The 26452-nt window shown below is 31.2% G+C and overlaps 1 protein-coding gene across 1 annotated transcript in view; it reads right to left on the reverse strand.

Moving 5' to 3' along the window:
• The window catches only part of LOC142321455 (TBC1 domain family member 31), a 129149-nt gene that overhangs the window by 10644 nt on the left and 92053 nt on the right, over positions 1–26452 (reverse strand). The window contains exons 13-19 of the mRNA XM_075359549.1: positions 25676–25858; positions 23581–23719; positions 23188–23390; positions 11982–12170; positions 6897–7055; positions 5928–6162; positions 760–873 (exon numbers count right to left, since the gene is read on the reverse strand). Of these exons, the coding sequence (XP_075215664.1) occupies positions 760–873; positions 5928–6162; positions 6897–7055; positions 11982–12170; positions 23188–23390; positions 23581–23719; positions 25676–25858 (1222 nt within the window). The remainder of the gene's footprint in view (positions 1–759; positions 874–5927; positions 6163–6896; positions 7056–11981; positions 12171–23187; positions 23391–23580; positions 23720–25675; positions 25859–26452) is intronic.

The following is a 26452-nucleotide window of genomic DNA, read 5'->3' on the forward strand; positions in this document are numbered from 1 at the left end:
AGGATTGGTGAAACGGAATAATTACAATAAATACTGTACTGTCTTCAAAATCCATGCTGAGCAATCACAAATTTATCATTATTTCTGTAAAAGGATTTCATACCAAAGGTAAACTGCATTCAGTCGACGATTCCACTCCTACTAAAACGTAGTACCAGGGTTGTTTGGAAATGGAAAGTTCTTGACCTGACATAGAAACGGCACAATTATTACCAAATGACTGTGATAACTGTCAAGTATGATCCTTTAGACGGTATGCTGTGAAGTTTCAGACACATGCATTTAGTTGCTTGTTTCTGACAATCAAGTAAAACAAACAAATTTTGAAATTTTATGAAAAATGTATAAAACTGATCAGCTGTTATTAAGTAATTTGTTTTAAAAGATTTAACCCCATATATACACAAAGAAAAGAGTTAGAATCAACTTTAAAGGATTTTTCCCATTCATTTTTAACAATAAAAAATAGGCTGAATTTAAATACAAGTAAACATAATGAAAAAATATTTAAAATTAGATTTAATGGACATTACAGAGAATTAAAAAAAAATCACAAAAATATCTCCATTATAAACATTAAACTTTATAAATGTTAAAAGTAATATGAATATTTCAGAAATAAATAACTCTATTTCAAGCAAAATGAGTAGGTGGTTTTTAGAAAGTAAATATACCTAAAACTTTCTTCAATCAGACGAATAATAATAATAATAATAATGTTAAATAAATTTATTTTTATGGTAATTTATTTAAACTTACCACTACTACCACCACTACTAGAATGATGATTGTATGTTAGTTTCAAATGTGAGAAAGGAGGATCCTGTAATTCTGACAAACTGTGATTCAGTGGAACATTTCTTTCTGTAGTACCTTTAAAATATAATACCAAAATCTAATCATTGCTGTAATTTCAATTATCTGCTATTAAATAATCAAAGGAATATTTGAAATTTATTTATATATGAGGGAGAGAATATACAAAAAATCTGAAGTACCACACCATTATCCCACTGTTCTGCAACTGGCAAAAACTACACATGATTGAAAGAAAGAATGATTGATGAGACAGCATGAGGCCAAAACACAAAACAATGGTGTAATAATAGTGAAAAGAGGATAGTTCTACGTACAACACACATCAAAGAAGGTATTATTCCTCTTTGATGAATTTTGCTTCAATAATTAGTTTTTAGCAGTGAAGAAGCAAAATCTGTTGAAATTTATCAATATAAGAAATTTTAGTATAGTGACATGTTTATCAAGTATATAAATGGGATAAAAGTTTCTATACAATGTTAATTCTATAACAGACTTATCTAGACCAAGTGGTGACACCAAATCCACTACAAAAATTGAAGGTATGATGGAAGAAAATTGTTCCATAACAGTAAATGAATGATATACCTCATCTGGATATGAGTCATGTATCAGTATATCAAATTATCAATGGTATTAGCATTTCAATAGTGTCCATAACATATAAGCTACATCAGTAATTGCAGAATTGATGATCATCAATAAAGAACATCATTGATGATGAGCTGATGCCTGCAAAAAAACTTTTGTGGCACTTGAAAGTAAGTAATGGCTTTCTAAGAACTTTCACTTGAAATGAACCCTGGGCGTGCTACCACCTACTATAACCATGTAGGTCCAAAGCACTGAAACACATGTTGAATAACTGAAGGCTATGCAGAAAGATCAGTGAAATATAAACCATGCTTTTTTAGCGAGTGGTGTAGGGCACCACGCTTATTCCACTCATGCAGTTAGGTAAGCTCTAGGAGCTAATTAGGATATTGGTCGCTAAACCGTTTTGAGGAACAGTAGCTGTTTGTGGTACGGACATTCGGTCTAATGCTTTAGGACGACTGAATGGGGTGTGGTGGGAGAAATGCCAGAAACCAAAAACCATGCTTTTGTTTTTAACATTTATTAGTACTGAATAAAAATACAAGACGTACTTATTACTCTATGCAGTCTCCCTTAAGTTCTACATGTTTTTCCCAACATGTGAGGAACTTGTGAATTGCTTCTTCATTAAATGTTTGGGGATGTGTTGATTGCACATGAACTCCTCTATTCTGTTGTCACTCTCAAATTGATGTATTTTCAATGCATCCTGGAATGGCCCAAACAAAAAGGATCACAAGGTGATAAATCTGAACTCTGTGAGGGAAGTTCTAATTTCTTAGTAAATTTCATCTGGAGCTCTGTACGAGACCTGGAATAGTCATGAAGAAGAATCATATCTCTGATTGGCTGATAGTACCTAGCAGTAGTGTGTAGCAATTCATGGAGAAAATCGCAAAAGTCCCAAAAAAACAGTTGCGAGGACTTTTCCAACAGATGTGTTTTTGCCTTACAGGGGCTCCATACTCACCAATTTCAATTTGAGAATGTAATGATGGACCCATGTCTCATAACATGTGACATACTTAGCGCAAAGTATAATTTCCTCTCATCTAAATCAATTCAGGAGCCTTTGGCAAATTTCCTGTCAGGCCTTTTCTGATTTTGTGTCAAAAGTCTTGAAACCCACCTAGCATACTTCAGAATCCAAGGTGATCTACGATAATGAAATGGTCACATTCATGATCGATACACACTTTTAAAGACACTATCATCGTGCCAATTGTCTTCAGTGAGGTCACAGATCAAAGGAATGTTGTCATCTGTCATACTTGTTCTTGAACACCTACTGTGTTCTACAGCACATCCTCCTTTAAATTTGCTGGCCCAATGATAGACTTGGGTGCATGACAATGTCATATGCCAAACTATACATGTAGCCTAGTTAAATTTCAGAGGGTTTACTCCAAAACCAAAAAGTTTCTCTCTCATTCATGAGCAATTTCACAATAATACAATGCCAACCACTATGGAACAACTTGCTTTGATATGATGCTACTGACCAGCGATGTGAATCCAAAGACGGTTAGAGCATCCATCCCTCCCATCAACATCCTTCCACACCAGCTCAGTCATATTCGTTTATAGGCAGTGAAGTAAAGACCATTTTATATGTACCAGTAGTATTTAGGAAACATCGAGACATGATTTACTGCACTGATGAAATTTGAGACAAAATTCAGTGAGGTATAAATATTGCATTGTGTTTATGAGACATAAAATATTTCAAGTTCTCATCTGACCTCCCTCATGTTTGATATAACATACGTTTTTATTATTAATACATTATAAAAAGATGTTGAAATCTGTAGCATTATATCTGATCAACAAAATAAGAGCAACCGGTTGGCTACCAGTTCATTAGAAAAAAGCACATAGTGATAATGTTAAAGAGGAACTGTGTCAATATGGAAAAACTTAACATACAAATTAGATTTATAAAAAATTAAACAAAAAAGTAAGAAATTTTTTTATTTTCTTCACTTAATTGTAGAATTAAAAATTAATGAAATTTTAAAAATGTATATTATTTATTTGCTACATGAATAAATATATATTTAAATTACTTATGAGCATTTATATTTATATAATTACATTATCATCGTCTACTATATCTTACGTATTTTGACTTGTAACAAATTAATTCTTCATATCTATTGCAATAAAGAGGTAAGCTAAAATAAAATATTATTTTTTATCCAGCTTTCTAACTGAAATAAAAATATCTCCAAGCATGTGAATGAACACCACACACACACACACACACACACACACACACACACTTACCAATATCTAATTACTGTATAAAGAAGTACACAGGGGATAGCCAAATTAAAGACCAAGGTGTAACTCCTTTTCGGCACACTAAACACGGAAACCTTGTTTTCCGGCCGTGTAGATGCAATAAAATAAAAAAATATCAAATAAGGAGCTATTTACAGTTCCTAACCCCTTTTTAGTTTATCACCATGTATATGATTATGCACAAAAATTGCTATATTTTTTATTATGAAAAATTGACACGTTTTTCATTCAATTTTATTTTTTAATGAAATAATGCATGCTAAATTTTTCTCATTGTCAGACTCCTAATCTATTTAATTTTGAAACTTCAAAATTCATTAATACACTCCTTTAAAGATTTAGATATCACATTAAGATTTCTATAGATTTCAATCATGTTAATTTATATGTTATATGTTTCAACAGGGCAAAAGTTAAGAATTTCAAAAAATTTAAAAAACCTTGTCTGTTACAGTGAAAAATTTGCAAAATACAATTCGTTCCAAGCAAAAAAAACTTTTTTAATTCACCTGAATTTTATGTTACCTATTTTACCAAAAATAATACCTGATATTTATTTTCTTGGGAAAAGATTAGATATTTTACAATTTCCTTAAACTGTTAGCAGGAAAAATTTTAAAAACTGATTAGGAAGGAGTTTTGACTTCTTTATAGGATAAAATTCAATTCCAGAAGAGGAGGAAATTTCCTAACTTATAAAATGATGTTAATCTAAGACATTCAGAGTAAGATTCTATTATAATCAGTAATCTTAAAAGGGTCTATATGGTTAAATCCCTACAAAAACAAAAGAAGTTGGACAGTTATTCTACCATCAGTCAAAGAAGTTCAGTTATTCAAAAAAGTTGGACAGTTGTTCTACCGTGCTATATTTACTTAAATATTTATTATTTTATGGCATCAATCAAATTTAGAATAGTGTAACTGGTAGCTCTAAAAGCTTAAGCCGATTGCCTACTTGCATCTTCCAGGTTATTTATTTGATCAATTATTTGTTATATAGATCATTTAAGTTTAAAAATATCAAATTCATATTTTATTCAAAACTTTTTTTAGGTCATAATTGCTTTTGCAATTTTCTGAAAACTGAGAAAATAAAACTACTCTAAATTATGTGCTTGCATCCACTTTTTCATAAAAAATAATCTTTTTGTACAATTACATGCCAACCTTCAAATAAAACATTTTAAATAACTTTATAAGCTAATTGAATTTATTTATTACAATTATTTTTTTTAATTTAGCACAGAAGTTTAATTATAATAAAACAAAATACCTCAGCAGCACCTGAATTTAAAAGTTTTAAGTTCAAATAAATTCATAATAGAATAATTCAAGAAGAAAGCGAAATAATTTGGGAACTAATTCTAGAGCTTTAAAAGTTAATACAAACAAGTCCTAAAAAGCTTAGTTATAGAGTTACAGCTAACAAAAAATTTCACCCGGGTTTCAATTCTCTCAGTGAAATGAAGCCATACTTAGATTTTAAAGGTGTTATATAAGAAATAAGCTTGATGATGACTTATGTTTTTTGATCTGAAAAATTGAACAAAACAATCCCAGAACTGTATCTTCCATATTTTCATGATATCCACTATAAAACATAAAAATTTGGTGATGAAAAACAAGTTTTTTTTTAGGTTTGTAATACAATAACATAAATAACTAATACATTTGTAAATTCTATTATCAAACTTTGTAGAGAATTTAATTCTGAGAAAATTGATACAATAAAGTCTATGAAAATGAAAAAAAATTTAACTTTTATTAATAAAAACAAAACTTAACAGAAGAATGATATGAATTTTAAAATTAAGAAAAAGCTGTTTAATTTTTTTTTTCCATCTGTTAACCAGTAGTAACATTTTCTGTTAAGTTTTGTTTTTTAAAAATAAACGTTTTCTTAGAATTAAATTCTAAGTTTTGATAACAAAATTTACTCATTTATTAATCATTTAACAAAGTTATTGTAATTAAAATGCCTTTTGTGTATATGTGTGTGTACTGCACACACACACACACACACACACACACACACACACACATACACACACACACACACATGCACACGCACACACACACACACACACACACACACACACACACACACACACACACACATACACGCACACACACATATACACACACTTTCTTGTAACCTCCTCTGTTAAATGAATTCAAAATGTTTCATTTTAGTATAAACATACCTAGTGATGGAGTTGATGATGAAATTTTACAATCAACAGAATGCTTCAATGGTTGCTTTTCTAATGACTGCTTAGAGATTACCTGTTTGTTATTCACATCGCTTTGATCCACAATATTTTCCTTTAAAATTTCTCTTATTTCTTTAGAATCTGTCAGTTTTTTACCAACTAATTCATTTAATAACTTTTCTATGTCTCTCTCAAGACAACTTGTCTTTGTTTCCAGTTCCTTTACCTACACAAAAACTTATTATTTAACATAAAAGAAAAAATATATAATCAGTTTTACAGATGACCTTTTATTTTACAATTTTATAACAGTATGGAATTTCAAATACATATTTTAAAAAAAAACACAAAAAAACATTAATAACCATACTGAGGAGATTCTGAACTTATTTGATGGTTTTAATTCTAGATGGATCATGGTGGCCATTCTATATTACTGGCTTTCCTGTCATTCAGTCTTTGCTCAAGAAACAATAACTACTCTTATTAAACAGTTTACTCTTCCAAACATTAATGTGTGTATAGATTAAGAGTTATTTTTAATATTTCATTTTATATTTTATTAAAACATATCAAACACACTTAAGACTCATAAACAGTATGTAATCATGAAATATTAACATTATCCAAATACAATAAAGGTTTATAAGAAAAGGAAAATTGTGATTAAAAAGAATGATTGGGTAAACATTTCTTTAAATATTTTTTTAATACATTTCATTTTTACAGTCGTTAACATTATTGTTAAATTTTTGAAACAATGTAGCCCCAAACATACGTTTTAACTTAATGTGTTTGTCAAATTATATTATTTTATATATTATCATTGCTCAAAAAATACAATGAATCTTTTTCATTAATTTTATTCAACCGATTTCATTTAAAAAAATTAACAATAATGTACATGATAATAACTTACAGTAAGCAAAAAACTAACTGAATTTAATAAAACAAACTTACATCAATATCGTCCTGAGCAGAAAATAACTCCTCTTGACATTTACCCATTTCTTCCGCCATTTGTAATTCTATAGACTGGAGTAAATCCTCAGCAGTCGCTAACCAGTTCAACAATTTTTGTTTTCTTCTATTATGAACTGAAGAAGCCTCAAGTCTAACCTAAACAAAAACAACCCTTTAAAAAATCTTGTTATACATATAAAGAATATCCGAAAAAAGAACTCTGGGGTATCTCTAAAATGAATGTAATCTTATTTTGCAGCACTATTTATTTTGCAGCATTTTTTAGTGTTTTATGCCTAATCTTGAAGCAACAACAATTAAGCTTAGTTTACTTATTATCCATCAGATGGTAACTGCATTAAGACTGTTGCACAAGCTAAGCTATAATGAGCCTGAACTTCAGTATCAAGGCATCGTGACAAGAGACAGCACAATGCATACACTGGTTTGCAGAAACAAGATAAATGACTGTTGTACAAAGAAATTATATGAGAGTCTATCAGAAATTTTTTAAGAGACAAATGTAAATGGTGTGAACTATTTTTGGGAACAAAAAGCATTTTGAAAAAACACTCCCCAGAGAGGCGTAAAAAAGTTTTAAAAACACGAAAGAATTCTACTGTCTTTCCAATGAAATCCAAAATAGTACTATTAAGTATTATTAATCCCATACTAGATGAATGTTGTCAAATAGTATAATATGTTAGTCATCAACTAAATATTCCTAAAAGAACTTTATTTTCTGATGAAGCAACATTTCATGTTCATAAGTTGTCAATCGCTGTAACTGTCAAGTAAAGGGCTCAAAAAATCAACACAAATTGGTGAAATTTGTTCACAACTGCCCAAAAGCAAATGTCTGGTGTGGTATCAGATTCTCCTATAATATGTCCTCACTCTACAGAGAAGTAAACTTCTAAGATTGGCTCATGATTAAAAGATGAAAATGAAGTGTAGCAAGAGCAGAGGTAAAAAAAGTGTTTTTGAGGATGTCTGATTTAAGCAAAGTGTATTATAGTAGCCAATTTGGAAGAATTTTTCAACACAATTCGATTAATGATAACTCCTAAAAATGTTTTTTAGCATTAATCAAATTAAACATTTATAAATTTATTATAAATATACATGGTATAAGAGCTAAATTAAATAAATTTTTAACTTCATTTTTTTTTTTTTAGTAGCAGTTATTTGGTTATTGTTTTAACAAAAACTTGGTTACATGATGGAATTCATAATATAAAATTTGTAGATGTTTGATTACATGAGTACTACAAGATGGTGACTAATACATGAGTAATGATTATAGTGTAGTATATAGATATAGCCTCAATGTGAATCGGCACTGATGCAAGGGATGCGACTCAGCAGAATCATGATGAAATCACTGACACAAACGCAACATTTGTTTATTCCTCACTCTATAAGCTAACTGAATACAGTATAGTTAACTTGTAACCACCAGACAATGTGTCTGTAAGAACTCTGCATCAGACAGCTGTTTCCAGTTCTGTTTATCTATACTTACTGTATTTTCTGTAGCAATGTGCATTTACAAATGTTTTTATTCTTCCCTAGTGTAATGGATCCATATATTTAAACTGATGATAGAACTTATTCCCAAAACATGTTATTAAACTGAATAAAATTGCGAAATAAATTTAAATTATGTCATCTATAAATTTAATCAGTAAATAATTAGATATTTATCAGGCTTCATGCAGAACATCTTTTATTTTTATCTATAAAAACGTTTTCATTTATTTCCACAATTCAATTTCAAGTTGTAGGTTTCAAACATATGCTGACATCGGAAGAAACATATTCTACATCTCGCTACATAATTGTGAGTTAGCTAATAATATTATTACGTTTTACATCTAGCTGAACTGTGTTTTAAATACCAAACATTTTTAAGGGCTCAGTTTGTTGAGTGATCTCCTCCAGACAACAAAATAAGCAGATAAAACTAAATATTTAGTCCTCCTGAGGACTTGGATTATTATTAAACAACACAAAACTGATTTACTGGGAACACTATTATACTTATAAATAAAAGCAAACAAATTAATGAACCACTAGGGTACTGACCATGGAAGTGTGAAAAATTTTACTGTAATATTAAAAGAGAAAATTGATGAAGCAATAAAAAACTGGCAAAGAATTACATAATTTTTCTTGTGTTGCCCTTGTCATATTTTGATTTCAAATACATCACACGGTTATTAAATATTAATGACTTAATTATGTAATATTTAAAGCACAATTACAAAAAAGATGAAAATGTACAGTAAAAAATTTGGGTTTCATTTGAACCACATTAATCAAATGACATTTTTATCTTTTAAATGTGCAATATTAAAAGTACAAATGATGAAAAAATCAAAATTCTTAATAAAAGATTTTTGTTAACAGTTGACCCCTTGTTCACTTGTAACACTTTTAATAACATCCACAATTTGAAGAACTGATAAAATATCAGAAATTATAAAAATTCAGAAATTTTTATTTAAATATTCTCATTTTGACTATGTTAATACTAGATACATTAGGATTTTCAATTTTAAAAATTAAAGTAAAAAACAGATATTTTAACAACTGGTCACGTTCAAACCGCTTGTTTTTACGGCTTAAAAGTTACACCATTATAGGATTAGTGGAGGACCTTGCATTTACTTCAAATGTCAGCCCAATTTAAATTGATGTTATTCAACCAGGCTAAAAAAATTTGTCTACTAAAAAATACATACAGGTACGTGATATCCTTGTTTGACGGGGTCAAAAATCAGGCCAAAGGTGGAATTGTAGATGGCCAAATATTTGTGCCAAATTTCAACTATTTTAGTCAATACGTTTTTGTGATCTAAGGCTAAAATTGTTTAGAAATAATGTTAAATACTCCCCACCCCTAAATCCGATTGAATTTAAACTTCAGAATAATTGTAAATAAATACTTTCATCATAATAAAGCTCAAATTTCTTCAACCACTATACAAAAATCAATAATTCAAAATAGTGAAAACTGCCCTCCCATTTTTTAATTTATCCAAAATTTAATGCTAACACTTCCCCCAACATAAATTTTTTAAGCAATTTTCAAAGAATTTACATTGAGGCAATCCAGGATATTAAATATAATAAGTCTTCTGAAGATTTCTATAATTTTATTGTTTTTTTTTTAATAACGGCCCTTATGAAATGTCAACATTTGCAAAATCTCTGATACTCAAAATTCTGACTGATTGGCATACATCCCTCTGCAGCAGCAATAGAACTATGTGGGTGAATCAAATATATGTGGTAATGTTTTTTAATAGATTTATTGATTAATAAATAATTTACACAATTCATACCTTCATCATTTTTCTATAGTCTTCTGTAAGATCTACACACTTTGCCAACGATTTGCAAGTTTGAATATTCCTTGTTCATAAAATTTTGAGGATGAGTTGTCAACCAACTGCGCACACACTCCTCAACATCTTTATTGTTTTCGAATCATTCCACTCCAAGCAATTTTTTCAAGGGCACAAATAAAAAATAGTCACAGGAGGACAAATTTGGACTCTAGGGAGGGTGGTCAAGGGTTTCCCAGTGCGTTTTTCTAATTTATTCCTTGTCAAAATCACGGTGTGTGATCGATCTGGTATTTTCATAGAGAAAGATGACATCTTTGATGAGCATACCTCATCTTTTGTTTCGGTAGGCAGCTTTTATTGACTATAGCAGCTGACAATAGTAAGCCGCCATTCACCATTTGTTAAATGGCATTCACCATTTGTTCATTGTGAAGAATATCAATGAGTAAAACTCCCCTTGAGTCATAAAAAATCATTGTAAGAACTTTTCCGGCTGACAGACAGGATTTGGCCTTCACTGGGCAGCCCTCATCCTTCCTTTGCCACTCCTTAATCGCCATTTTCGACTATGGAGTATAATGATGGACTCTGTCTCATCAAATGTGACAATGCACCTCAAAAAATCATCCCCTTCTTGCCAAAATCAATTCAGAAGTGTCTCACAGATCACCAACCTGACCTGTTTTTGATTTTCGTTCAACAATCTTAGAACCCATCAAGCACTAATTTTTCTAAATCCAAAATGATCATTTCAACCCCTTGTAGGGGAAGACACCTACCTGTCACCTTGTGACGAATCCGGTCGCCACACCAGCCCCCCCCCCCCATTCCTAGTCCTGATGGGCTTTAACGGAGGTCTTCTTTTGACCCTCTAACTTTTTACATCTCACAGTAATAAGCCAGGCCTACTTGGGATGCCACCAATGTAAATGCCTCGGTAGATACTTACATCAGTGAATTATGACTCAGCCTTCGCCTTTGCTGTAGGCTTCTTTCAGACACATCCTGACTGTCCTACTAATCAAGGTGATCATCCGAACTCCATAGGGGAAGATACCCATCTTGTGACGCTTCCGGTCGCCATACTACCCCCTTCCGTTCCTAGGCCTGATGGGCTTTTAACAGAAATTCAAGAGATCAGTGATAATGGAGTGAGCACTCCCATAGCTGATACCTATTTTAAAGTGATTTCTTCAACAATGAACTGGCAATCACCTTTGATAAGCCTTCAAATGGCATGGATGTTGTCAGCTGTGGCACTTGACCTTGGTTGCCGATCATTGACTTCAATTTTCTACCCTTTCTAGCCCACCCTAAAATTGTCTGGCCCATGTATACCCTCAGTTCTGGGAAGTGTAGTGTCCACAAACTGTACTTTTAAATGAGTAAAAAGTGCCTTCATTAGTTAAAAACTTTATGATTATATGTTGTACAGCAGACGACGGAACCTCTTGTTCACTCAATGCTGTACTGACGACAAAACAGAGCAGAGGAACTAAGCAAGCTGGTTTCCCCTCTCTAACACCCCAAACATTAATCCCCCCCACTCTGCCACCAAGCTGTGTAGAATATCAAAATTACCGTTTAAATTTGATTCACCCTTGATTGCGAAATCAGGAGAGTAAAATTAAACTCTCTGCAAAATAAATTAAGAAGTTGATGCTGCTTATTTGGTAATAACTCTGATGAAAAAAAGCATAAATATAAAATAAAATTAACATTCAACCTTGCTTAACTCTTCTGATAAATGTTTATATTGTTGCTCTAATGCTGAATATTCTAATCGTGGATAGATTCCATTCTCATCAGTTAACTTCAACTGTAATTGTAGCTGTTTCTTTTGTTCTAATAAATCTTCATATCGTTCACATAATTCATCTTCAGCTTCTTTTACATCCATGTCTTGACGAACTCTCTAAAAAAAAATAATAAGCAATAGTAAATAAATAAAAATCATAATTCTCTTTATACAGAATTTTTGTGGTAAAATGAATAATGGAATTATAAATTTATTGCAAACAGAATTTTATCTTTCCTGTAAACTTTAATTTACTTATATGAAAAAGTAAAAAAAACTTGATTTAAACATGTGAATTTTATTAACACTGTACAAAATGAAAAAGTTAGAACATTTATAAAAACTTATCATGTATTTCCTACTTATTTTTTTCCTCTTTTTTCATATTTGGTGTTTCTGCCAAGACCTCTGCTTCACTAGAATATATTAAACTATATGTTTAAAAAAAAAATCAAAATTGAGAGTCTAAAATTCATCATTTCAGCGACTGACATGAAACATATATAATTTTAATTATTCTGATGAAAAAGATGCAAAAGTACTAAACATGAAAAAAGAAAAAGAATAAGAAGCTATGTATATGATTAATTTTTATAAATAAATATATTGTGTTCCTAGGTTGCAGTTTAATATGGTGTTAAAAAATTATATGTATATTTTAAAGAAAATAACCATCGAATTCTGTAACATGATAAATATCTTGGTAACTTGCATAGTAAAACAGATCAGATGATCTGCTAAGAGAAAATTATTAAATGAATTATAGTTTAACTACAACAATTTATCTTAGCCTCATTATCTCACATGATACATAATTTTTTTTTTAGTTCAGTTCTAATTACAAATACTTTTTAAATCTAAGAAACTACTTGGAACTAAAACATATCAAAAACAAATTAAGACATACTTAATAAATGTTATCTTCTCAATTGCTCTTGCAAACATCATTAGTGAATGGTTATAGATATAAATGAAGGGTTCATTCGCAAATTTTCTCTTCAAATCAAACCTAATTTAAGCTAACAAAACTGCATCAAACCTAACCCAACTAGTAATATTTTACAGGCGAAATTGTGATCTTTGCAAGCAATATTTTCACTTTAATGATTATTTAATGAATCTAAAATTACAGGAATTCCCCAAGCATTTGATTCTTTAAATTGGTAGCTGGGATCCCCCAACCTTTTGCAATTCTGCAGTCTTTTGGGATCACTGTTACACACTCTACGGCACAGTTTTCTATCGCTGTCCAAATCATTGAATGCATCGTAAATGTAATCTTTCAGTTCATCAACAGTATGAGGCTTTCTAGAATAAACAGACTCCTTAATGACCCCCCCATACAAAAAAATCCATTGATAATATTGGGTGAATGTGGAGGCATGTCAATATCTGCCTGTCAACCATTCATTCTTCTGCCAAATGTTTCAATCAAATAATCATAGACTGCAGTGGTGTAATGTGGTGGAGTGCCATCATGTTGGAAGTAAATTTTTTAAATGTTTTCAGTACACATTATGAGTCCTGTACCATGTAATTTTTAAGCAATTATCTCCTGTCACTGTTTCTTCAAAAAAGTATGGTTCAAGTACGTCAGAAAATGATATTGCCCACCAAACATTCACACGTGGTTGATTGAGTTGTTGCTCTAACAAAAGATGTTGGTTTTCAGTATGCCAGTAAGTGCAGTTATGTCTGCTAACTTGTCCACTTGACTTAAAATTGGCCTCATCAGACCACATAATTTTAATGAATAATTCCAGATCTTGCTTCTGTTCGTTAAGCATCAATTCACAAAATTGAAGACACTGATCTGGGTCATCTTCAAGTACCCCATGAAGTAATGTAGACTTTAAATTTATGTTTATGTAACATTCTTTGTACCTTAGTTATCTTCATGATAACACCAGTTCAGAGACCAATTGTCTTGCTGATTTTCGTGGACTCTGAGTCACTCTAAACATACACATAATTCATTTTCCTCTGTTGCGACTGTTATTGGATGCCCAGGTCTTGGTGGATCCATAATAGATCCATGTTCAAATTAATCTTGTATGTCATATACAATTTGTCTAGAGGGAGAGTATGATGTAATATATCTATTCCACTCATTAATAACTAGTAGCACCAATTATATAAAATGTTTTTAAAGTGCAAATCCTTTCTTCTTTCATTAACATCATTACAACTACTTAACACAGAAAACAAAATCGGACATTACAACTCACTTCAATACACTGAGATACAGATCTAGACAGTCAGGTGTGTTTGTCATTGTACTACCAACTTGACATGGCTGAATTATCGACATTTTGTCATACCAACATCATGGAGAAATATACTATAGTTTGCTATTGTTAATTTAAAAAATATTTTTTCCTATTCGTAATTATTTTTATCTAGTGTCAAGTGACGTTTGCACCACCTGTATTATGGGTTTAGCTGAAGATGTTTTATTTGCTAGATGCTTTAAACCATTAATTAAATCATTCAAGAGATTAATGAAAAACCTGATAAACCAAAACCAAAATCATCAATACAATTCGCAACTGATATTGAAATTTTTACTGCTAAAATTGGCCATGATTTGGCTGATAGACTATATGCAAATTATCAAGAAACTTGTAGTTTGCTAGCACAAGATTTAGAAGTTTCAGATGATGATTTTTCACCAACTTAAATTGTAGGACATTCAACAATTTTGAATAAACAACTTTAATTGAACAAACTTTAGATGATGATGAACCCATTAAATTTTAAATTGTATTTAATTTAAATTTTTTTAAATTAAATAATTTATAAATAATTTAAATTTTTTAAATTTAATTAAAATTTTTTGTATTTTATTTAATTTAATTTTAAATTGTATTTAAGGGTGTAAAATCTATTTGGGTGATCACAATATACATGGGATAAGAGCTAAATTAAATAATTTTTTAACTTAATTTTTTTAGTAGTAGTTATTACGATTATTGTTTTAACAGAAACTTGGTTACATGAAGGAATTTGTGGTGTGTTGATAGTTGAAGTTAATATAAAGTGGACTGTAGAATAAAAACACTTGAATTAAACATACTATGATTCTAATAACTTTACTAATAAAAGAATATTGATACATTAGTTGGCGACTCGGCCGTATAGTATGGTTGCTCGTAGCACACTAACTTATTACTATACGATACAAGAATAGTTCACTCTTCTGCCGCAAGGAAGTGATGCAACATACTGCCCACCAGAAATCGATATGATTTCTCAACTAAATAAAATGTTCGATAATTAATTCACTTAACAAAAATAGTATAAAGACTTAAAAGAGCATTAGATGATTAAAACATTAAATGCTAATAAACATAAGTAACATAATAATAAACTTATGTAATCTTAAAAAGAATGATAATGAGAAAATTATTAACGAATAAGAACAAAATATACAAGAAATAAACAATAATAATGTAGAACAAGATGATTATTTTCACATAGGTAATACAGTTATACTGTTTAATTAACATAACATTAGTCACTGGTGGGTAATGGGCATAATTTGTCACTGGCCTTTTAAACACTCCTAAGGAGTTTCGAACTGTTACCTCATGAACTAGATTGTCTGGACCGGGATGAACGTTCTCAACTATTCCCAGCTTCCATTGAAGAGGAGGAATGTTGTCTTCCTTCATTAGCACCAAATTTCCAGGTTTCAGAGATGGTGATTTGGATTTCCATTTAGAGCGTTGCTGGAGCTGAGATAAGTAATCAGCGGACCATTGATGCCAAACATGTTGAACACATTGCTGAACTAACTGCCACCTGTTAAGCCTGTTTATAGGGATGTCAGTTAGGTTATAATCTGGCAAGGAAGTAAGTGGGCCGCCTACAAGAAAATGTCCAGGTGTCAAAGGTTTTGGGTCGGATGGGTTGCAAGATAAGGCACATAAAGGTCGAGAATTAAGACAAGCTTCAATCTGAGTCAGAATAGTATTGAGCTCTTCAAACGTAAAGGCTATTTCCTACCACACGTCGGAGGTGAAATTTTACTGACTTTACAGCTGCCTCCCAAAGGCCTCCAAAATGAGGGGAATTGGGAGGTATAAAGTGCCACTAGATGCCATTTTCAGATGCAGAGTTTACTATTTTTTGTCTCACGTGGCTAGTATTTAAAAATGAGTACATTGAGCGAAGCAAATTATTTGCGCCCACGAAGTTCGTTCCATTATCGCTATAAATGTTTGAACATAGACCTCTTCTTGAAGTAAATCTCCTCAGTGCTCCTAAGAACGCATGAGTTGATAAATCGCTGACTAATTCCAAATGTATCGCCTTTGTAGAAAGACAAATAAATAGAGCGACATAACATTTTGTTTTTATCTTTGAATTCCGCCCACCATGCCGAATTGTCAGAGGTCCGGCGTAATCTATACCAGAGTTCATAAATGGTTTGTATGTTACCTGAGTGCGATGGCTCGGCAATTGACCCACTAATTGTTGTGACTGTTTTGCCTTAAACCGGAAGCATAATAGGCACTTGTGCAAAATTGATCTGATGACATTTTTACCATTTATTATCCAGTACCTCTCACGTAATTGAGAATGAACCAATTGAGGTCCTGCATGTAACATTCTCAAATGCTCGTTTATGACTATTAATTTAGTTAGATTGGATTTGGGTGGAAGAATAATCGGATGCTTGCCATCAAAATTCAATTGAGATAGTTGTAATCTTCCTCCTACTCTTAAGCAGTTCGTGCTGTCTAGGAATGGATGTAACGAATACAATTTACTATCTTTGGAGATGCTTGAATTGGTGGTCAATTTCTTGATTTCAGTTTGAAAATTAATGTTTTGGGTATGTATGATACAACGTAACAAAGTAGATTCCTTTACCTTAACTGATAAGACATCTCTATTGATACTATTATCTTTAGTTTTCAAAATTTTTAAAAATCTTATACAATAAGAAAGCGTATTTATCATTTTTTGTAAAGACGAAAATGAGTCTGATAAATCTGACAAATTTGTGGTTACCGCAAATGAAGTAGATACATTGCGAAGTTCACTTGAACAATCAGCTTCTAAGTTAGTTTCATCAAAAGGTTTATGATTCCAGTATTCTGATGGTTTGTTAAGCCAAGAAGGCCCATACCACCATAATTGATTGATCTGTAATTCAAATGCGTCGTTTCCAAGAGAAAGTACATCAGCTAGATTTTCATCTGTAGAAACATGTCCCCAAACACAGCCATCGGTTAAGTCTTGGATTTCTGAAACTCGATTTGCTACGAAGGTCTTCCATTTTGTTGGTAATGCTGATATCCAAGAAAGTACAGTATATCCAACTGTAGAATCAGTCCATAAATAAATTTTATTTATAATTAATTTAAGTGTAGGGTTTACAAAGTTAAGCAACCTTGCCATCAAGAGTGCTCCACATAATTCCAATCTTCGAATAGATATTTGTTTTACTGGAGCCACCCGTGATTTAGAGCAAAGGAGTTTAACTGATATATTTCCAAAGGTGTTAACTGAACGTAAGTATATACAAGCTCCATAACCATCTTTTGGAGCGTCAGAAAATCCATGTAATTGTATATCAAATATTTTTCCAGTACACTTGACTAATCTAGGAATCTTAATTTGCTCGATGAATGGAAGCTTTTTACAAATGTCAGACCATTTATTAAGAAGGTTTTCTGGAAGTTTATCGTCCCATTCTAGATTTTGGAGTCATAATTGTTGCATGAATACCTTACACTGCATAATAATAAGGAGATTAAGGAGATTTACACGCGAGACAAAAAATAGTAAACTCTGCATCTGAAAATGGCATCCAGTGGCACTTTATACCTCCCAATTCCCCTCATTTTGAAGGCCTTTGGGAGGCAGCTGTAAAGTCAGTAAAATTTCACCTCCGACGTGTGGTAGGAAATAGCCTTTACGTTTGGACCTAACAGACCAAGGGGGTCGAATATTGAAGATATTGTGGCCAATACTGATCCTTTAGTAAATAAGTTGTTGGTTTTTACATTAGTTGAAAAACATAACGTATCTTGAATGTGGTTCCAAATTAAACCTAATGTGTTGATTCCCTCGCTGGAAAAGTTAAATGTATGGTTTGAATCATCGGTTTCGGATACAGATTCCAGGAGAGCTGAGCTGTTAGAGCACCATTTACGTAGTTCGAATCCCGCTTGCTTTAGAATCGCTGTTATTTCACCTTGCAGTTGCATTGCCTCAGTTAAATCATCAGCACCAGTTTGTAAGTCATCTACGTAGAAGTCATGACGTATCACTTCAGAAGTCTTAGGAAATTGTTTTGAGTTTTCGTTGGCCAGTTGTATAATGCATCTTGTGGCGAGAAATGGCGCGGATGCTGTTCCATATGTTATTGTTTTTAGTTGGTAATGGCCAATTTCTTCTTCACCAGAATTTTGCCATATAATCCTTTGAAGATCATAATCCCTTGGATCAACCAGTACTTGCCTATACATTTTCGCAATGTCAGCGGTCATAGCGTATACATGTGTTCTAAAGCGTAATACTATCGATATTAAGTCTTGCTGCATAGTCGGACCTACCATGAGCGTGTCGTTAAGGGATATTCCATTGTCAGCCTTAGCTGAGGCATCGAATACGACTCGTAGTTTGGTGGTACTACTGGTTTGTTTGAATATTGTGTGATGTGGTAGATAGTATGGTCTCTCAAAGGCATCATTGCATGTCAAAGCATCGTTTCTTGTTGGTTGTTCAATTACCTGCATGTGATTGAGTTCAAGATATTCCTTCATAAAATTGCTATAATCCTCCTTAAGATTAGTGACTTTGTTTAATTTCCTCTCTAATAACAAGCATCTGCGATGCGCATTGTCGAAAGAATCGCCAAGGGGTGTATGGTTTTGTTGTCTGGGTAATCTAACAATGAATCTGCCATCTTGATTTCGCTTGAGGTTTTCTGGAAAATGCTGTTCGCACATCCTTTCTTCCTTGGTGCGAGGAGTAGTTTTAATCTCCTCCAGTTTCCAAAATTGTTTTAACTGATTTTGAATATTTAGTTCTGAATTAATACATAGTGACGTTATCTTAGGCGGGTTTTCATTTTCATCTGTTGATGGTAATCTACCTGCGACTATCCAACCTAATGTGATTTCTTGAATGACTGGGAAGTTCTGAGTTTTCTTTATTTGACCCTTCTTCATTAAATGTAAATACAATTCAGATCCTATCAATATGTCTATATTACCGGGTGTGTTAAAATGATAATCCGCAAGTTTTACGAATTTTGGAAGGTTCCACGTACTCGTATTGATGGGTTCGGAGGGCATAGAACTTGTAATACAAGGTAAAACAAAACATTTAATTGTAGTAGCATATTCTTGATAATTTGAATGTAACTGAACGGTAACACTCTATTTTACGGTGGCTGAAATGTTATTTATTCCATGAATTGGTAGATTTTCCCATTCACGCTTTAATTTTAAACGCTGAATCATGTCTTCAGTAATGAAGTTAGCTTGCGAGCCTGCATCAAGCAACACTGCAAGGTTGTAGCGTTTTTTTGTGAATCCTTGACACCAACTATAGCAGTGGCTAGTAAAACTCGTGTCACACTCTGAATCTTTAAACTGCAATAGTTACTGCATACGTTTGGGTCAACCTGAGCTATCCCTTTAATTGTGTCTTCTGTTTTATCCTTAGAAATGGTGTTCCTTAACTTGAGAGAATGCATTGTCGTGCAAGATTGAATGATGTCTACGCTTACAGTATTTACAACAATGAGAATTATAATATTCTTTGACATTGTGATTACTATTAAGACAGTTAAAACATAATCTGTGCCTTTTGACGAATGATATTCTACCATTTACTGGCAACTTAAGAAAATTCATACATTTGTAGAGTAAATGAGGTTGCTTACAGTAAGGACATTCTGAGTTTGCTATACTAACTGCATGAGTATAAATTTTCTGGGAAGACTTAAAGTCTTTGTCATTTATATTACTTGATATTGTATCAATAAAATTAGATATGCTAGATGCAGATTCCTTTGGAATACTCTGAACATTAATACTATTTCACGAACATGTTTTGAGGCTATGAGTCGCTTGTTGGCAAACCTAGATTCGAGTAATTTCCAGGCGACTGTATAATTATCAGCTGTGACCGATAAGTTTTTGATTATTTGTAGAGCAGAATCAGTTAATGATGATGTCAAGTAATGAAAATTTTGAATTACCTTTAAATTTTCGTTGTCATGAACTACTGCACGGAAAAATTCACTAAACGTTAACCAGTCTTCATAGGAACCATTAAATTTCGGCAAATTTATTTTTGGAAGAATAATAGATTTATCATTTTTATGATTGCTGCAGTTAGAATTTCTAGACGAACTAGATGAGCTTGGAGACAATGATCTATGGCAGTTGGAATTTAAGATTTTTTGTAACTTTGATTTAAGAATAAGAAATATTTCTTCCACTTCTTCCCTATCTGCTTCTTCACTTTCGTGGTTAAGTTCTAAAAGGGTTTGCACCTCATCATATTTATGCCAAGTTGTTTCTAAATGATCCAGTTTGACCTTTACTAAATCAAGATCTGGTTTTTCGGAGTCTAGAGACTCTACAAATGTTTTTATGTGCGTAATAGAGCCTTTAAATGTACCTCGTTTACGCCTGTTTTGTTTCATTTGGGTTTCAAAATCTGTTGTAAGCATCTTATTACCTATTTCATCATCTGTATTTGGCATTTTGGTCAGTTTGAATAATACAAGATGTAATCAATAACAAGTTTGAATAATTGCGATAAGAAATAATATTAAACAATAAACTAAGGAAATAATGATAAATGACAGGAATATAAATATATGATAAATAGGTTTGGTAGTTTTAAATTGATAATGGTAATTTGTAAGTAGGGTTACGTAAGGATTTGAGATAAGTAAGGCGTATGTACTGATGTAAATAAAATAAGGATAATTAACGTAAACAGGCATTAACAGATTAATTATAATGTTATAAGAGTGGCAGTCAGCTTACTGATAACACCTGACACGTCGATGAAGTAACTGCGATGGAATGTAGGCTGCATCAACACTGCCGACACGATGTCTGGAGATGGCTGAGTATTAGTAATATTCGTATATTTTTACAAAAATACAGCTCCTAATTCATAGCCATTATACCGTTTGAATAACAACACAAATACAAATAGACAGAAATAGCTACACAAATAGATAGAATGATAATCTAAGCTTAGCATCATAGCACTGGTCACTTATGATTCGAAGAAACTGGATCGGTGGACATCCGGTCGGTGGACCAATATGTGGTGTGTTGATAGTTGAAATTAATATAAAGTGGACTGTAGAATAAAAACACTTAAATTAAACATACTATGATACTAATAACTTTACTAATAAAAGAATATTGATACATTAGTTGGCGACTCGGCCGTATAGCATGGTTGCTCGTAGCACACTAACTTATTACTATACGATACAAGAATAGTTCACTCTTCTGTCGCAAGGAAGCGACGCAACAGAATTCATAACATAAAATTTACAGATGACAGATAAGTGTATGGAGAAGTGACTGTACTGGAGATAAGCAAGATGGAGGAATATTGCCAACAGTATTAAGTTCATTATTATATTGTATATTATATGAATTTTAACTCCACAGTGTATTATTTTGCATCATTTAAATTAATATTTTTACATCTATTTTCTTTTAAAATTAAAAGTTGTTTATTTTAGACAGGCAAATTTAAAATAAACATTTTTTAGTGATAATCAAGTTTAGTAGATTTTTTTGAAAGGTATGAAGTGAAGATTTATTTTGATAGTATAATTATTTGCTTTTAGGAGATTATAATTTAACTAATTCTTATAACTGGTACAAAGGTTTGGTTAGTTTACATATAGATAAATAGGCTAGAACTTATTGATAATTCTTTGTCACTGTTGAATTTGAAATTATATAATATTTTAAATAACTACAGAAGAATTGTAGATCTAATTTAATCTACTACCACAGTTAAAGTTGGAAGAAGAATTAAACCCTTTTGTTACAACTGACTCTCACCATCCTGCACTTAGTACTGTAGTACCTCTTCCAAAACATTCATATTACAACTAAAAATAGTAATTTTCCAAAGAATATGATGAGGTAATATGAATTGTTAAAATTTGATTTATTCAATTTTGATTGAAGTAAATCATATATTTTTCTCATTCTTTACTTATATATTCCAGTTAACCAATTAAATATTGAAAAATGTTTTCAGTATGATTTAGAAAAGATATAACTAAATTATGTAAAAGAAAAAAATAGGTTTACCAAGAAAAAAACACCTTTTTGAAGTCTATTTTTTTTAGAGACATTAGGACAGAACTTGAAAGGAAAATAAATAAATACAGCATACTTAGCTTGTTGCTAACATTGAATAAATAGTGTAAATGAATGTAAATGATCTTTGGTTTTTGTATAAAATGTTTAATATCCAAAGTGAGGTTATTAAATGAATTATTGTAATATTAAGTATGAAGGGCAGGACTGATATTCTAGTAGATTTTGTTTTTTCCTGTACTTAGAAAACACTTTTTGCCTTATATAGATAATAAATTTATTACAAAATATTTTTCCTCCAAAAAAAAAAAAACATGCAAATAGGATCAAGCTTTCAGCTAACATCCTCATTCTTGCCATCCAGAATGCATTGGAATGAACCTGAATGAGTAACAAAAATTGGCCAGTTACCACAGGAACCTATAACACTATATTTCTAAAATAAATCTTTAACAAATCATCAGTTTGATATTGACAAAATAACTACTGAAGAATATGTTGCACCTGCAATTTTCTCCACCTGCTTACAGAAGGATAAAACTCTTTGAGATTCTATTGAGATAGTTAATCTCATATGAACTTAAAAAACTCGGCAAAGCAGTAAAAAGATGTTTAGATTACATCGACTTACACAATGTTTCTATGAAGGTATATCTGTTTAACTAATAAAGGTATACTATACTGGATTATGAGATTTTAACAATACTTCATGTAAAAAAAATTTAACTGAATTCAGTTAGAAATAGACAAAAATTTCTTTTTTTTATAGAAAAACAAACATAACAGTATTAAGTACTCACTGTTCTATCAATTTCTGTAAGGAGAGCCTCTAACTGTATTCTACGTTTCTCGGCATTCTGATGCAATATCTGTTGCCTTGTATCTTCTAGAAGTTGTTTCTCCCTTTGCCGCAATTCTTTTCTCATAATCATCACTCTATGACGTTGATCAGCCACTCTTTTCTCTTCTTTAGCTATTGCCTTTTTATACTGTTTTTCAATTTCTGAAACATTAAAATACCTTTGAAAAAAGATTTTATTATACTTTCATTAAAAAAGTAACTAAATCTAACATTTTATCAACTGACAAAAAATATGTAAATAAAGAAGTTCACACACACACACACACACACACACACACACACACACACACACACACACACACACACACCCCTCAAGTATAAAGTAACATACCATGTATCTGAGAATCCTGAACCTGTTTACATAAATACTTTACTTGTTCTCTTTCATGTTCTAATCTAGCATTGGCCAAACGTGACTGTTCGTTTAATAATTCTAATTCCTCCATTCTCACTGCATTGACGTGTTCTGCCTAAATAAAAAAATAAATATAATTAAATAAAAAATATAACTGCAATACAGGCAATTAGGAAATTATAATTTCAATAAACCAAAACATTATTAATAAAAACACCTGCTGTTTTCATACAGTTGGAAAATGACTTGGATCATTCTTTGTAACAAATGGAAACACTGCTACCAAAGCCATTGTTTTATATTTCATGTGTTCTTTATCCTGAAATACTATTTGACATATTTTTCTGTACTGCAAATGGACAATATTTTCAGTATGTAACTGTTTTTAATTTTTAACATTTTTTTAATTTTATTAAAATTCCAACAGGCAAGAATTTTTTACTGCAGAAAAATTATATGATTACATTTTTTTTTTCATATTGCAAGAGAACAAAATAATCATTGAAATTAATGCTAACATTATATAGAGAAGAGCTGTAATATAAGCTCTATTTTTAATATATTTTGTTGTGTGCCTTTGGGAGCATAAAAGATTGCTTTTTTAGTTTTTTTTTTTTTTTTTTTTTTTTTTTTTTTTTTTTTTTAGTTAGTGTAAATGATGTTTTAAACTGAATCTAAATGAATGAAAATCCATACTTCAATTATAAATAATAATTGTTAAAATCCCATTACATGATGTACGTTATTTCACTGACCTGAATAAGGAAGTTTTAAGTTTTATTTTACTGGCAGACAAATAATTGTTTAATATATCCTTTTTCATTACTTCAAGATTTTGAGGGTTCTTTAAGGAAATGCCTGACATGCCTGAAAAATCAACTGAAGTTGACCATTTTGCTGAATTTAAAAGATTAAAAACAAATTTGTTATTGAGTTTTAATTACTGTAAATCACTGCATTGTTGAACATATTCTTTGCATTCTTCAGAGATATTACAAGCTCATCCCAGTTATAGAGAACAGAATAGTCCTGCTGGGAAAGCAGTCATCATTAGCATCTACTTAATAAACCAATACTAATGTTAAATTTTAATTTCAAAAATTCATCTTGCACTAGTTTTATTTTTAATACATGTCTTAAACAATCAGATAATGTCTACAATGTGTAATAAAGTTTATGAATAGGTCGAAGAAGAAAAGTAATGGAGCACACCGTAGGTGAACACCTGCTGATGGATAATAGAACTTTATAAGCATATATATGTATATAGGTATATTGTAGGTGTATATATGTGAATGAATATCTCTTTTATATGGTGTAGTCAGTAACATTTCCAAAGCCAAAAGATAAACATGTGGTGGTAGTTTTTAATTTTAAGCAAACGTTATTGTTAATTTTAATCATAAGACTGGTTTGTAAGGTTTGGGAAGTTGGAATAAATTATAAATTACATTAACAATTGTAAAAAGTTTATAACTAATTATAAATGCACCATTAAAACATTTTAAGCTGCTGAAAACAAAGTTTTTTCATCATTAAGGTGGATTCTAAGGGTTTCAACATTGTAATGAAAAATAAATTAAGTTTCAGAATATGGAACAATGTTTATTTTACACATTTAAACATGGTTTCAATGTATGAATCATTTAAATCTATGGTTTTTGAATTTTTTTTAACAAGGGGTAGTTTTCACCCCAAAAAAACAAAAAACACACATCAGGAACATATAACTTTTGAAGCAGAGGGTTAGATAATCTTAATTACAAATTCTCATGAAAATTGATGTTATCCGAAAGAATTCTGAAGTATATCTATTTTTACTGTCAAACACTAGACTAGTATATTTGTTCACCATAGCAGTTCTACGGCTAAACCCTATTAGATGAATGACCCTGTGTCATTCCAAGAGTCCCATAGACTACAAATAAATGTATGTGTGTGTGTGTGTGCATATATATATATATATATATATATATATATATATATTATATATTTATTAACAGTGAAAATTAACTTAGCTTAGTCATTTATAAACAGTGAAAATAAAGGCTGTAAAAGAATGTAAACTTACCTGCAAATCAATAACAACCTTTGGATAATCACTGAAAACTTGATACATTTCACCTTTTTCCAATGGAGTAAATGGTTTTAAATAATTTTTTGGATGATTATCAGCTTCTGTTTCCAAACACATTTTATATATTTTACAAATGAACTTTTTCATATCAATAGCATTTTGATTATGATAAAATGTCTGAAAAATAACAAAATACTTATAATTAAATTAGTATGATTAATATCCCTGTTGAGAAGAAATATACATAAGATGCATTTAAAAAATTAGATTTTGAAGCAAAATAACTGATTTGAGGTTCAAATCCTAATAAAGGTTAATTGCTTTTATACAGATTTGAATACCAGAGAGTGAATATTGGTGGACTTTGGCAGTTGAGGTTCAATTTACCACACATCTCAGGAATGGTCAGCCTGAGTCTGTACACTTCATTTACTACATCTCACTGTACAATGTTCAAAAAGTGACATTATGGGAACATTAAAAAGCAACATTATGGGAAAGCGAATTAAGTTACAATAGTTGTTGAATATGGCCTCCAATTATGCGATTCACATAATTGAATATGATGTTGCATGCTCTTAAATACATGCTGTAACTTTTGTTGAGGAATTGCAACATCATCAAATATTGCTCTACAATTCAGGAATGGTGAGAGGATGATTTTTGTAAGCAGCATCCTTAAGGTATCCTCATAAGAAAAAAGTCAGGAGGGGATAAATCAGAAGACCAAAGGGGCCACAACCCCTTCAAAATCACTTGTCCATAAAAACA

Source organism: Lycorma delicatula, chromosome 3 (genome assembly GCF_047948215.1).
Source record: "Lycorma delicatula isolate Av1 chromosome 3, ASM4794821v1, whole genome shotgun sequence".
Lineage (NCBI taxonomy): Eukaryota > Metazoa > Arthropoda > Insecta > Hemiptera > Fulgoridae > Lycorma > Lycorma delicatula.